We start from the raw sequence: 13263 nt of genomic DNA, 5'->3' as shown, positions 1-13263 counted from the left end.
CTACTTAGGCCACCCTTGGGCAGCTCTCTCATGGGAAGATGCCCTTTACTTAGAAGAGAGGCTGTGTGACATGGTACTCAAGGCTAGTCTGTGGTGACGACTGTAGGACCTGGGCCAACGATCATCCCCTTCCTAGTATATTATTGCCTCACCCATGCTTCCTATCCCTGCCTGCTCTCCTCCCCGTCTCCAGTCCCATCAGTCACTTCTCTCCACCCTCCAGTTCTGGAGCCAAGATCCAATCAGCCCCACCAGTGGGTCAATCTCCCAATAACTTTCTGGACCAAAGACCCTTGCCTCCGCCATTCATGTGCCTTGTCTTCTCCACCAGAATTGGAGCTTATTGGGGGGAAAGACTCTTCTTTTTTTTTTTTCATTTTTCATTCTTTTTATCCATTAATTAATTATTTCATCCACTCCCTCAGCTTCTTCAGGCCCCAGGCAATTCTCTAGGATTGTACATTTCTGAGTAGCTGACTACCTGCCCTGGGAGTTTCCTGCCATGAAATCCCCAGGCCCATCGAAAAAAAATCGGAATCTCCCACTGCCCCACTTCCCTTTCTCCTCAAAGGAGGACAAGCCCCTCCCTTCCCAGGGACCTTGTCAGTTGCAGTTCAGGGACTCTCCCCGCTCGGAGACTTTCCCCTAACTCTCCATCGCTTAGAGCCGCAGCTCTTCCCTATTTGGGGGGAGAGGGGCTGAGGCTCCCTAGAATTCAGACCGGGAAGGGACCCCGTGGGAGCCTCGGTTTAGAACGGGCAGAGACCCCGGAGGCCTCAGGGTCCAACTCCTTCCTTTTATAGTTGGGGAAAACGAGGTCTGCGGAGGCTTATACGGGTATTATCAACATCAGAAGTAGGCCTGAAGCCCCGGTCCTCTAGAGGTTTAGCGTTCTCCTTCCTCCCTTAGAGAGGACTCTTCTGATGCGCCCCCACAGGGAGGGGGCAAAGAATGGCGGCGATCCGCAGTGGGCGGGGCTGCGTCGGACCCAACCGGGCTTCTCCGAGGCGTCTGGACCTCAACGCCCTAAGGGTTTGAAGGGGCTGGATGGGACCGTGCGGCGGGGAAATCCAGGCAGCCTGAAGGTCGTGAGAGGAACGGCTGGACGCCGAGAGCCTGAAGGAACGAGCTGAAACGAGAGGGGATGAGCTCCCTCTCCTCGGTGTATTCAAGCTGGGACTGGGGATGTACCTGGCAGCAGGATCCGAGCCATTGCACCCCAATGCCTAGAGAGACAAGGGCTGCAGAAAGTTAAAGGGGGACCCTGCGTCCCAGGATCCTCTGTTGGCCCCGCACTGCCTAGGCTCCGCCCCTTGGGGTACCCTGGTCCTTCTTTGGGCGCACATATAGAGACATACACAACACACACATATACATGTACACACCCAGCCCATGCTCCGCCTCTGCCTCAGATCCGGCTCTTCATTGGCCTCATCCCTGTGACCCCGCCCCCTATCCACGCCTTAGCCTCAACCTTAGCCTCTCATTGGTTCTGTCTCGTAAGACCCCGCCCTCATTTCAGCTCCCTTCCCTCACGGGCCTTAGTTTCTGATCAGGCCCCGCCCTTGTCGGCGCCTCAGCCTCTAGCTCTCTTCATCATGCTCCCGATCGAGCTGGGGTTGGCCTCTCGCGAGGAAGGCGGGTCTCGGAGGAAGTCCCGCCCCGAGTGCTGGAGCCAATGGAGGAAGGCGATTGCAGCCGTTGGATTTGAAGCGGCCAATGGGAGCGCGGCGGGAGCCTTCAAATGGCGGCGGCCGGAAACGCCCAGCCTGCGAGGCCAGTGGAGGAGGTGGCGGCGGTGCTGGTCCGGTACGAAGTGAGACCGGGCAGAGGTATGAGCAGGCCGGGAACCGGGGAGCAGAAGCTGGGGAGCGGAGTGGGGGCCCGAGCATGGATTAAGGATCGATTATGTGCCGTCCGGCGGGCCGCGGCGGGCGCCAGGGTTAGAAAGAGGTCAGGGCTTGCTGGGCAACGAGGATGATCCTGGGAGGATGGTGGAGCCCGTGGGAACCGTTGAGGTATCAGCAGGAGAGAGGAAGGAAGGCGACGCTCGGAGGGGGGGGGGCAGGGCAGGGAAGGCTGAGGGGCTTCTCGGGGCCACGCGGAGGACCCTGCTGGGAAATGGGGGCCAAGTCCCGGATGGCCCAGCCTGGGGGGATGGCCGTGGCGCGGGGGAGAAAGTGCAAATGGAGGCGTGGGGGGCGGGGCCCGAGCAAAAAACCCAGGAAGGGGGGTCTGGGAAGCGGGGGAGCAGCTGGGGGGAGCCCGCAGACATGGAGGGGCAGACCCGAAGAGAGGCTCCTCCCTCCGCATCTTCTTGCCTTGGTTACCGCTTTCCCGGTTGCCTGGTTCCGGCCAGGGCGTGGTGGGCAGCGGGCTGGACATCTGGACTTCTCTGCCCCTGGGCTCCAGGAAAGGCAGGGAAAGTGGGGCTGAGGTAGAAGTGGACAAGGGGGAGCTTGGGTTAGGAAAGGACTTGAGGATATTCGGAATAAACATGAAGCAAAGCCCGGGAGACAGCCCTGGCCTGACCCGGGGACTGGGGCACGAAGGGGGAGAATGGAGAGGGGCCCGCGTCCCTGGCAGGGGCCAGGAGGTGCCCGGTATGGCTGGACAGGGCAGCCGGGGCGTTTGTCTGGGGGCCTAACTCCAGCCGGGTGTGTCTGTCACCTTTGTTAGTTTAGGAAAATCTTTGGGGTGACCAGGGGAGAAGGTGCAGAGAGCCTGGATGAGTCAGGGCTGGAGCCCTTAGCAGGAGGCGGAGAGTGAATTCTGTCTGGGACAAGCACACTCTGAGATGCTGCTGGGACGGCCCAGGACAGCTGACTTTGGAAGGCCTGGAGTTGATGGGTCCCCCAAGACAGGAGTGAAAAGTGGCAGATGAAGTGCTGCCTTGCTTAGGTTTTAGTAGGCCCTGGCTAAACGTTTCTCAAGGTCAGAAGGCCGGATCCCACCGGTCAGAGCGCTGAGGAGTGGGCCCAGGCTTCCAGCCCCTGCCTCTGCTCAGGCCCAGCCTCCTCATGGCCTCCCACAGCGCCAGACTGTCCTTGCCCCTCCGCTCAGGAGGCTCCTGAAACTGCCCGTTCCTCACTTTGCGAAAGCACAGGGTCCTCGCTGACATCTATTTATTGGGGGTCCTTCACCATCCGCCTTCAACTGAATTTTCCAAGCCTGGACGTTCTCTGTTATTGCTCCTACACGCCCTTTGGTCTCTAAGTCAGTCTTTGCTCTGGCTGTTCTCCCCGCCCCCATCCAGCCCCCTTGGAGAAAAGCCCCGCCCCAGCAGGGTTCTCGGAGGGCCCAGATGCCCAGGCCCTGCCAGGCTGCCCTGCCTGGGTTCTGCACCAGCTTTGTTTCTTTGCCACTGTTCATTACTTGTCTTTGTAGCCTGAGTCTTGCCCTTGATCCAGAGCTCCCTCTGGACTTTCTGGCCTGATCTTCCTATCCTTGACTGGGGGCTCCTTCAGGGAAAATTCAGTCAGTCAGATCTTGACCCTTTGGGGAGTTTTCTTGGCAGTGTAGGCAGCCATTCCCTTCCGCATTTTACAGAGGAGAAAACTGAGGCAAACAGGCCAAAGTCCCCCAGCTAGGAAGGTCTGAGGCTTCCTGACCGCAGGCCCCATGCCGTCCACTGCTCCTTGTTCATGCACCTGCCCGGAGCTCTGCTTGGGCTTTAGCTTCACTTCCTGGCCTTCTCTGGGGGAGCCCCTGCCCCGCGGTGGTTGTGAGGGTTACGTGGGATGCCGTGTTGCCCTCTGTAATCTTCCAGTGCTCTGTCCGTGCTGCTACCATGTTCTCTGAGGCAGGCGTTTTCAGTGTGTGTGTGTGATATGGGCTCCTGTGGCATTCTCTCTGGAGAGAGGCCTCCATCCTTTTAACTGTACACACTGGCTAGCCTTACAAAGGAAACAAACTATTGAAATAGTTATTGTAGTTTTCAGAACAAGTTGGAAGAAGCCTGAAGTCTTCCCTTCCCGTAGACAAGTCCTCCAGCCTTATCTTTACGGGGTAAAATCCATACTTGTACCTTCTCCTTGCTCTGCTGTCTCCCACGATGGGCTGCTCTCTCTGAGCTGATTTTGGCCCGTTTCTCTTGCTTCCTGTCCCTGTGCTGTTTGTTGGTTTTTTGAACCCAATTCTAGGACTTGATATTTATCCCTTTAATCTTGGTGGTTTTCAGCCTTTTGGTTGCCATCCCATCATCCTTGACTCCTCTTTCAATACCATATTCACTCTGCCCCTTTTCCGTCCCTTTGTGGTCACTCTAATCCAGGCCCTCCTTCTTCCCACTGCCGTACAGCTTCTCGGAGCCAACAGCCCAGGTCTTCCTGAAGTGTGTCCCTCTTGACGGCTGATGGCTTCTCTCTTCCAGGTCCAGTACCATGGCTCAGTTTGTGTTTGAGAATGACCTGCACTCCCTGCTCCAGCTGGACACATCTATTGTCAACGCGCCTCCTGCCCGATGGCAACGCAAAGCCAAGGAGACCCCCGGGCCCCCCCCTTCCCCAATGCGCACAGCCAACCGGTCACACAGTTCTGGGAGAACGCCAGGCCGGACTCCTGGTGAGTGAGGACAGCCGGGGACCTGGGCCTGGGGCAAGGCCGGGTGGGAAGGGGATGTGCCCCTAGGGAACCTGGTCTGGGGGTCAGAGGGGCAGGAGTCAACCCTTCTAGCCTCTCTCTGTCTTTTCAGGCAAATCGGGTTCTAAGACACAAAGCACCCCCAGTAAGGCAGGTGGGGATCGCTACATCCCCCATCGAAGCACATCCCAGATGGAGGTGGCGAGTTTCCTGCTGAGCAAAGAGAATCAGCCAAGCAACCACACACCCACCAGGAAGGTAGGTGGTGGGCATGGGGGGACCGAGGGGGAAAGGGGGGCCCCGGTTTGTGTAAAGAGCCAGTCTGGCACCTTCCTGACTTTTGAGTCCTGCCCTCCTTAGGAGCAGCAGAAAGCCTGGTCCTTGAATCTGAATGGTTTTGATGTGGAGGAAGCCAAGATCCTCCGGCTCAGCGGAAAGCCCCAGAATGCCCCTGAGGGCTATCAGAACAGCCTCCGGGTGCTATACAGTCAGAAGGCCACCCCGGGGTCCAGCAGGAAGAAGACCTGCCGCTATATCCCCTCCCTTCCTGACCGCATCCTAGACGCCCCTGAGATTCGCAATGACTATTGTGAGTGGTGTCGAGGAGCTTTGGGGGTGGGGGGCCAGGAGGGCTGGGTAACCCTGGATACAGCTGCCCTCTGCTCTCTGCCTCAGACCTGAACCTCATGGACTGGAGCTGCGGCAATGTCCTGGCTGTGGCTCTGGACACCTCTGTGTACCTGTGGAGCGCGGGCTCTGGGGAGATCCTGCAGCTGCTGCAGACAGAGCGGCCAGGGGACTACGTGTCCTCTGTGGCCTGGATTAAGGAGGGAAACTACCTGGCCGTGGGGACCAGCAGTGCAGAGGTTCAGGTGAGGGCTCCCCTGCGAGACGGCACCTCCAAAATACCGCCCCCACATACACACATCCCTCAAGCAAGGGCCCAGAGGGACCACCGCCCCGAGGCAGGCAGACTCTGACTCCCCAACCTTCTTTCCCTCCCTCCCCAGCTGTGGGATGTGCAGCAGCAGAAACGGCTTCGAAACATGAGCAGCCATTCAGCCCGGGTGGGCGCCTTGGCCTGGAACAGCTACATCCTCTCCAGGTCTGAACTGGGCCCTGTCTCTGACATCTTGTCATGGTTCTGCAGGGAGGGAGGGGAGGGTCGTTGGGAAGTGAAGGGTCTCAGAGCCCCACTCTTAGCCATCTTCTCTTCCCAGCGGGTCGCGCTCTGGCCACGTCCACCACCATGACGTTCGAGTGGCCGAACACCACGTGGCCACGCTGAGCGGACACAGCCAGGAAGTGTGCGGCCTTCGCTGGTCCCCTGATGGCCGATATCTGGCCAGCGGCGGCAACGACAACTTGGTGAATGTGTGGCCCAGTGCCCCCAGTGACGGAGGCTGGGGTCCCCTGCAGACCTTCACCCAGCATGTGGGCGCAGTCAAGGTGAGAGGCTGAGACAGCCCGAGGTGGGGACGGCCTGACCCTAAGGGGGCTGGCGCGCTCCTGACTCTGTTTTCCCCCTCGCCCTCCCCACTAGGCTGTGGCCTGGTGTCCGTGGCAGTCCAACGTGCTGGCCACCGGAGGCGGCACCAGCGACCGGCACATCCGGATCTGGAACGTCTGCTCGGGAGCGTGTCTCAGTGCCGTGGATGCCCAGTCCCAGGTGTGTGCCATCCTCTGGTCCCCACACTATAAAGAACTCATCTCTGGCCACGGCTTTGCCCAGAACCAGCTGGTCATCTGGAAGTACCCGAGCATGGCCAAGGTGGCCGAGCTCAAAGGTCACACGGCCCGAGTCCTGAGCCTGACCATGAGCCCCGATGGCTGCACCGTGGCCTCGGCTGCTGCGGACGAGACCCTGCGCCTGTGGCGCTGCTTCGAGCTGGACCCTGCGCAGCGGCGGGAGCGGGAGAAGGCAAGTGCAGCCAAGAGCAGCCTCATCCACCAGGGCATCCGCTGAGGCTGGCCCCAGCTCCCTCACCCACTGGGTTTTATTTTTCTAATAAAGACATCTGTCCCCCTGCCTCGGTCTGTCCTCTCACACCTGCTACAGGCCCTACCCGAGAGGGCCCAGGGGCCTTAGGGAGGGTCCTCGCGTACACTGAGACATACTCGGTGGATCACTGGTGGCCCGCCCATCCCCCTGAGCACCCGCTCACCAGAACAGAACGTACCACCAAGCCACTGATGTTTCCTGTCACTTTAATTAAGACACGTGTGAGTGAGCAGCCCCTGTGGGCCGTGTTCTCCCTACCCCACGCCCCTCCAGCAGCAGGGCAGATGTGGGGTGAGAACCAAGTCCCCGCTGACCAGGGGAAGATTATTGCTGACCTCTTCAGTGTGAGAAAAGTTAAAAGGCCGCAGGCCTGTGGTTGGGGCCAGCCCTGAGTATTCCCTTTCCCCAGACAGGCTGGCCCAGGGTGGGGGGGAAGGGGGCATGTCCAGCTCAAGCTGCACCCCCACCCCCAGGGCTGTGCTGTGGCAGAGGGCAAGGGAGCCCCTGTGGTTAGGGGTAAGGTACAGGGAAGGGGGTGGTCGTGGTCCCTGTGTGCCAGCTCGTAAGAAGAGGGGAGGGTCCGGGTCCGTCCCCCTGCTCTAGCCAGGTCCTGTGACCCACCAGCAGAGACGTGATCCGCAGACCCCCTGCCCAAATGGAATGGCTGCCCTCAGTGCAGCCCCGAGGCACTTCGGTGGTGGGCGAGGGCCGGGGTCAGGCCAGCCTGGCTCAGTTCGCCTTGACTTTGGGCATCCCGTTCTGCTGGGCAGCCCTTGGCAGCCTCTTGCCTTTGGTGTACGACTGGTACCAGAAGTTGGAGAAGAGCACAAAGAAGATGGTCCCGTACATCCAGATGAGGTGGATGATCACAGGGTACTGGTAGTCACAGCTGGGCAGGAAGTAATACTGAGAGATGTGCAGTGAGACCAGCACAAACTGGATCTGGGGGGAGAGAAGGCAGGCTCAGCACAAGACGGGGAGGGGGGATGGGGAGGGCACAGAGCCGGGGGAAAGGGGCTTCTCACCAGCTGGATGGCCGTCATGTGCTTCTTCCACCAGAGATAGGGCTGGGCGGCTGGGCCCAAAGCGGACAGCCCGTAATAAAGGTACATGATCACATGCACGGAGGAGTTCACCATGGCGTGGAAGGAACCCATTCCTCCTGGGAAGCGGGAAGCAGGAAGCAGATCAGAGTAGAGAGAGCTGAATGCAATGCGGGCTCCAAGGGAGCCAGCAGCCTCCCAGCCCCAACGCCCCGTCCCATCCCCTCCTCACCTGGGGCCACCCTAACGCCCCACCACCAGCTCCAGGGCAGCACAGAGTGATGGAAGACATGCAAGAAAGTCACCTGGCCGTCTTTCTTTCGAAGAATAAAGATTACCTGGAGGGGAAAGGCTAAGGGTCAGGGCTGGAGCCCTGCTGCCCCCAGATGCCCCCAGCCCTGCCCCGGCCACCCCAAGCCCACTCACTCACCGTGTCCATCAACTCAATGAACTTGGAGAAGAGAAAGAGCCAAGCCACACGAACCATCTGCAGGGGAAGGAAGGAGGTCCCCAGTGAGGTCCTGGCCAGTTCTAGCTCCCCAAATCAAGGCTCCCCGGCTCCATCCCTACCCATCAACTCACCCGGAGGGCCTCTGGGTTCTGGGAATAGTCCACAGGGTCACAACGCCATGTGTAGGTGCTCAGCCAGCCAGACATCAGGAACTGGGGGGGTGGAGGGGGAGAAGCTGGTCAGAGCCCATTTCCCCCAGACAACACCAGGCCCTTGGGGGACCCTGCCCTGCCCACCCCTCTTAGAGCCACTGTGGGCAGGGGACCATTGGGGGCAGCGGGCCAACTGCCATCCCAAGGTTGGGTTAATCCTACTTCCACTGAAGACCCTCCGGACCCAGGGGCCCTCTCCTCACCTCATAGACTATGTAGAGGGAGAGAGCCACCAGGGAGAAATTGTATATGACCATGAAGCCGCGAAGCTGGAATGGCTTCCGATTGGCCATCAGCCGGGGCCCCAGGGACAGCACGAAATAGACATAGCCGATGAGGATGGAGGTCATGAGCAGTGGGGAGTCCATCAGAGGGTAGCCCTGGAGCCGGGGGTCTGGGGAGACACAAGCACAAGGTCAGGACCTAGGAAAGCTTGGGGACAGGAGACAGGTCAAAGGGGCTCAAGTCTCACCTGCTCTCTTCATCACCTCATGGTAAAAGTTCATTAAGGACTCCATCCTGGCTGGATTGGCTTCTGGGAAGGAAAGTTAGGAGGGTCAGATGGGATTCACAGACATCTCACTACCCTATAGAGGTGGAGGGTTGTGAACAAGCTGCCCATGGACACCCAGGTCCTCTGGGTAATCAAGTTCAAAAGGAAAGGAAGGGGGAAGAGATGGGAAAAGAAGCAGAGGCAAGGGAGCTTGGGAAGAGGGAAGGAGAGCAGATGCAAATCTGAGCAACACTGGAGAAGGGTGACCAGAGAAGGGAGAGTGCACAAGAGCCCAAGCAGGGCACAGACCGCAGGGGGGCCGCTCCTGGGGTTCCTTTCCAGGGCACTCTTCCCACTCTCCTGCCAAGATTAGGGTGTTGCTGTCCCCCATCCTCCCCCTGCAAGGTTCCCGGTGCTCTTCTTTAATCACCTCTCCCCCAGACTCCCTCTTCCCTTCCCCCATGCTTCCTCCTCTCCTCTCCTTCCCTCTGGTTCTCTCCTTGCCTCACTCTGGCTCCTTCCTCTCCTTTCCCTTGGCTTCCTCCTCTCCTTTCCCCTGGCTCCCTCCTCTCATTTCCCCTGGCTCCATCCTCACCTCCCTCTGGTTCCCTCCTCTCCTTTCCCCTGGCTCCCTCCTCTCATTTCCCCTGGCTCCATCCTCACCTCCCTCTGGTTCCCTCCTCTCCTTTCCCTTGGCTTCCTCCTCTCATTTCCCCTGGCTCCATCCTCACCTCCCTCTGGTTCCCTCCTCTATCCCCGGCTCCCTCCTCTCCTTTCCCCTGGCTCCCTCCTTGCCTCCCTCTAGCTCCCCCCTTCCTCCTCCCCTATCCCCGGCTCCCTCCTTTCTTTTCCCCGGCTCCCTCCGGTTCTCAGCTGGCCTCCCAAGCCTCCTTCCTCCCCTGGCTCCCGGGCCGGAGCTCTGCTCCCTGCGCCTCCCAGGTGCGTGGTCCCCTCTCCTCCCCGGGGCCCGGCGGCCGGCCCCCAGCCCCAGTCCCGCGGGCCGGGGGGCCGGACTCCCGGGCTCTCCCGCACCTTCTGGCTGTCCCGGCCGTTCTGAGGTGCCGGCGGCCGGCAGCTGCACCTGTCTGACTAGATCAGGCGGCGGCCCCGCCCTCCACCCTCGCAGGGCGGGTCCTGGGAGGATCCGGGCCACAGGTCAGCCGCCTGTGGGCGGGGTGCAGGGGAGCAGGTGGGCGTGGCCGGGATTGGGAAAGGCCTCCGGGCCCCCTCCCCATCCACATTCCCAACTGGCCAGACAGGCTCTCACCTGAAGGGGGCCCGGCAGGCCGGAAGGGCTGGGAGCCCCGACAGACTCCGAGGCCTCAGCCCACCGAGAGACCTGCCAGCAGCCAGGGGGAACCCAGGGCACCCTGCCCCGCGCGCGGTCCGGGCGGGGAGCGCCCACACCCTCCCGATGCCCCCTGAACCGGCCCCAGCCCCGAGCAGCTCCCTCTTCCGAGTGGGTGGCAGGAGTCCTTGGCATGTAAGGGGGAGGGGAGCGGCCGCCCCCAAATCACCCCTGCCTGGAGGGAGGGGTCCAACGAGCCGGCAGGAATGTCAGAGGAGGGGCTGTCACCCTGGGCCGGCCATTAGCCAGGCCCAGATGCCCAGAACAAAAACAAATTGAGTCACGAGTGGGCTGGAGAGCCACGAGTGGGCTGCAGATACATGCAGGGAACCCATAAACGATGCAGAAAACTAGATAACAACGTCACCCCCTTTCTGCCCTCCCTCCCACCAAACACACACAGGCAGGGATATATGCTCTGCACTGGCTCCCTATTGCCTTAGACAAATCCTCATTCAGCTGTTTCAAAAGGTCTTTCACAATGTGGCTCCAGCCTCCCTCTCTCCATATTTACCGTGTTTCTCTCTAGTTCTAACACACTGGCCTTGGGCTTCCTCATCCAAGCCACCGCACCACCCCCTCCAGCCACACCATTGTTAGCAGGCTGTCCCCTCCTCCAGGAGCACCTCTCACTTCATCTCTTACTGTGAGCTGCCTTCAAGGCTCAGCTGGGTCATGGGATGACCCATGATCTCCAGCTGGACCCAGCTGCTGGGTCTCTCCTCCCACTGCACCCCCTTGTCTGTACTCAGCCACAAAGGTGGGGACTCTGGTTTTGTCTGTGCGGACCCTGTGCCCGGCACAGTGCCTGGCACAGAACTCGGGACATGCTAAAGGAAGCCATGCTCGCATTCATGAATGAACAGATGAATGAATGAAGCCCAGAGGAAGGGACTGGAGTCTTTGCACGGGCCTGCACACCCCAGCACTGGTGCCCACTACATGGGAGAGCAGGGCGGGCCCCAAACATCTCAACTGCCCGCCTCACCCTTGACTCCCATAAGGGGAGAGGGGGGAGACTCCCAGCCTGATGGGTGGGCTCCGGCCCCTTCTGGGTCCTCCGAAGGCAGCGGCTGCAGGTACTTAACTAAAACTTGTGGGCAGTCAGCTGATAGTCAGAGGCTGGGTGCCTCGGTTGGGCTCCCTGGCAGTCTGCCAGACCACCCCCCTTCAGCAGCCAGCCTCTGCCTCCTCCCTCATCCCCCGGTATGAAGAGGGAGGAAGCAAGGCTGGCCCAGCGAGGCCCTGCGGGGAGTCCCGGAGGCCTAGAATGCCGACACAGGGTTTGCCTCGGCGGTGGGGGCGGGTGCCACTTTCCAAGGGGAAGTTGGTGTCCCCAGCGGCCTCGGGGCGGGTCCCGGTCCGCTTCCACATGCCCGCGGCGCGGGCCCCGTGCCGGGCCCCGGCGGGCTCCCTCCCGCTCTGGCACTGCCAGTCACGGCCAGGGTCACACTCACACGCACACGTGCTCCTCCCCACCTGAGTTCGGAGAAGGCCGAGGGCCGCTCCCAGGGGGGAACCAGGCTGCCCGACCCCACCCCCCATGGCGCTGCGAGCTTCGGGCCCCCTCCCCCTGCTCCCCTCCGCTCTCCCCTTCCGGCCCGGGCCAGCCGGGGAGAGGGGACACGGGACGGAAAGAATGGGGAAGGGAGGGAAGGAGGGCCCCAGGGAAGGGGGGGGGTCACCAGATCGGAGGTGGGGGGGAGAAGGAAAGGGGACCCGAGCCCGGTCCAGACGGAAAACCCCGCCCTCCCGGCGAGCCGCGCCCGGAGCCGGAGCCCCGCCTGCCCCGCCCGGGCCCAGGAACTCACCGGGCCAAGCGAGCGCGCGCAGAACTCCGCGGGGCGGGCGGTGGGACGGCCGGACTGGCAGGGACCGGGGGCGGGGAGGGGGGGGCGGAGGCGGACCAGCTACCGGAGGGCCAGGCCGGAGAGAGCGGGAGGAGGGCGCGCCCAGAACCAGGGCGAGAGCGAGGGGAGTCCGTCGGTCGGTCGGTCAGGACGTCCGTCGGTCAGTCCCAGGGCCAACCCGGCCGCCACTTCCTCCTCCGCCTCCTCCAGCTCCCGGAGCTGCCGCCGACTTTCTGTCACCCCAGGGGGAGGGCGCCGAGGCCGGGCCCGAGGGGCGGGGGCGCCGCTGATTGGGCCGGCCCGGGCCTGGAGGCCTGGCAGGCCAGGGAAGACTGGGAGGGCTAGGAGGGCGGGCCTCAGCTCAGCTCAGCTCAGCTCAGCTCAGCTCAGCTCAGCTCAGCTCAGCTCAGCTCAGCTCGGCCAGCCCGGCCCAGCCCAGCCCGGCTCGGCCCAGCCCTCCCCGGCCCCGGGGGAGGGGCCTAAGAGGGAAGGGGGTACGAGCGGGAGCGCCCTCCCGGAAGCTTTAGCCGAGCACCCTTCGCCCCCCCTCCCCTCTCCCCCGAAATGGCCCTGCCCCGACGGTTCGGTCCAGCCTACTGCGCTCCACCCACCCCACCGCCGCCAAGCTCCTGGCTCTGGCCCACCCGACTGGGACCTTCTATGGGCCTGTTTCTTCATCCGTACTACGAGAGCCGTGGACTCCGCGGCCTTCAAGGCCCCTTCCAGTTCTAAGGCCGTGATGCCTGTAATCTTAAACATCTCCAAGGTCAAGGCCAATCCCAAACAATCGGAGCTATTCGCATCAGACTCGGATGTCTGACACCGTCCCGACACTCACGGTTGGGGAGGAGTGGGGGAGTCTTTCGGAGGAGCTGCACTTGTTTAGCTTGGAGCACACTCAGGAGAACAAACAGCTAACCCTAAGTCTGAGCTGGCCTTAAGCGGGCAAAGAGCTCTCCTGTGCTTCTCTGGGCCCAGGGACAGGAGCAGGAGCTGGGGAGAGGCTTCAGTCTATTAAGAACTTCCCGACATCCCCGGGGTTCCTGAGGGCTGCCTCGAGAGGCGGTGAGTTCCCAGTCCTTGGAGCCTTCGAAGCAGAAGAACCACTCGTAGCCCGGAGCTGGGATTTCTTCTGCCAAGTGGGTTAAACTAGATACCTCCGAGGTCCCTTCCAACCCTCGAACCCAAGGACTCTCGGCCTCCCGGCCAACTTCTCGGGCAGCCAGAGTGCCTCCTAAAATAAGGCGCCGGCATCGGGACGTGTGCCGAACGGGCGGCCTGAG

General features: G+C 61.5%; 2 protein-coding genes across 4 annotated transcripts; one reads left to right on the top strand and one right to left on the bottom strand.

Moving 5' to 3' along the window:
* Positions 1–1719: 1719 nt before the first annotated feature.
* On the top strand, positions 1720–6611 carry CDC20 (cell division cycle 20). Of its 2 annotated transcripts, none has more exons than XM_051999963.1 (8): positions 1720–1832; positions 4373–4563; positions 4694–4839; positions 4942–5170; positions 5257–5453; positions 5592–5686; positions 5802–6030; positions 6125–6611. In XM_051999963.1, exons 1-8 carry the CDS (start codon positions 1720–1722, stop codon positions 6545–6547), a joined length of 1623 nt encoding a protein of 540 aa, XP_051855923.1. In that variant the 3' UTR covers positions 6548–6611. The 2 variants fall into 2 exon arrangements, with proteins under 2 accessions (XP_051855923.1, XP_051855924.1); XM_051999964.1 differs by lacking the exon at positions 1720–1832 and adding an exon at positions 3985–4008.
* Positions 6612–6772: 161 nt separating this feature from the next.
* On the bottom strand, positions 6773–12034 carry ELOVL1 (ELOVL fatty acid elongase 1). Of its 2 annotated transcripts, none has more exons than XM_051999965.1 (8): positions 11942–12034; positions 8762–8824; positions 8493–8683; positions 8209–8289; positions 8057–8113; positions 7859–7964; positions 7609–7745; positions 6773–7525 (listed from the first exon to the last, which is right to left on the bottom strand). In XM_051999965.1, exons 2-8 carry the CDS (start codon positions 8805–8807, stop codon positions 7313–7315), a joined length of 831 nt encoding a protein of 276 aa, XP_051855925.1. In that variant the 5' UTR covers positions 8808–8824; positions 11942–12034; the 3' UTR covers positions 6773–7312. The 2 variants fall into 2 exon arrangements, with proteins under 2 accessions (XP_051855925.1, XP_051855926.1); XM_051999966.1 differs by lacking the exon at positions 11942–12034 and adding an exon at positions 9815–9922.
* Positions 12035–13263: the final 1229 nt, after the last annotated feature.

This window comes from Antechinus flavipes, chromosome 4, assembly GCF_016432865.1.
Source record: "Antechinus flavipes isolate AdamAnt ecotype Samford, QLD, Australia chromosome 4, AdamAnt_v2, whole genome shotgun sequence".
Taxonomy (NCBI): Eukaryota; Metazoa; Chordata; class Mammalia; order Dasyuromorphia; family Dasyuridae; genus Antechinus; species Antechinus flavipes.
Note: the sequence above shows the minus strand (reverse complement) of the source record. Positions and strands in the feature narration are given on the sequence as shown.

Excerpts from the sequence above, each read along its gene's own strand:
- CDC20 (XM_051999963.1), top strand. The coding sequence starts at position 1,720 with ATGGGAGCGCGGCGGGAGCCTTCAAATGGCGGCGGCCGGAAACGCCCA. Across the intron at positions 1,833-4,372 it reads CGAAGTGAGACCGGGCAGAG|GTCCAGTACCATGGCTCAGT; the intron begins GTATGAGCAGGC and ends TCTCTCTTCCAG. Across the intron at positions 5,687-5,801 it reads AACAGCTACATCCTCTCCAG|CGGGTCGCGCTCTGGCCACG; the intron begins GTCTGAACTGGG and ends TTCTCTTCCCAG.
- ELOVL1 (XM_051999965.1), bottom strand. The coding sequence starts at position 8,807 with ATGGAGTCCTTAATGAACTTTTACCATGAGGTGATGAAGAGAGCAG. Across the intron at positions 7,965-8,056 it reads TCATTGAGTTGATGGACACG|GTAATCTTTATTCTTCGAAA; the intron begins GTGAGTGAGTGG and ends TTTCCCCTCCAG. Across the intron at positions 7,746-7,858 it reads GGGCGTTAGGGTGGCCCCAG|GAGGAATGGGTTCCTTCCAC; the intron begins GTGAGGAGGGGA and ends CCCGCTTCCCAG.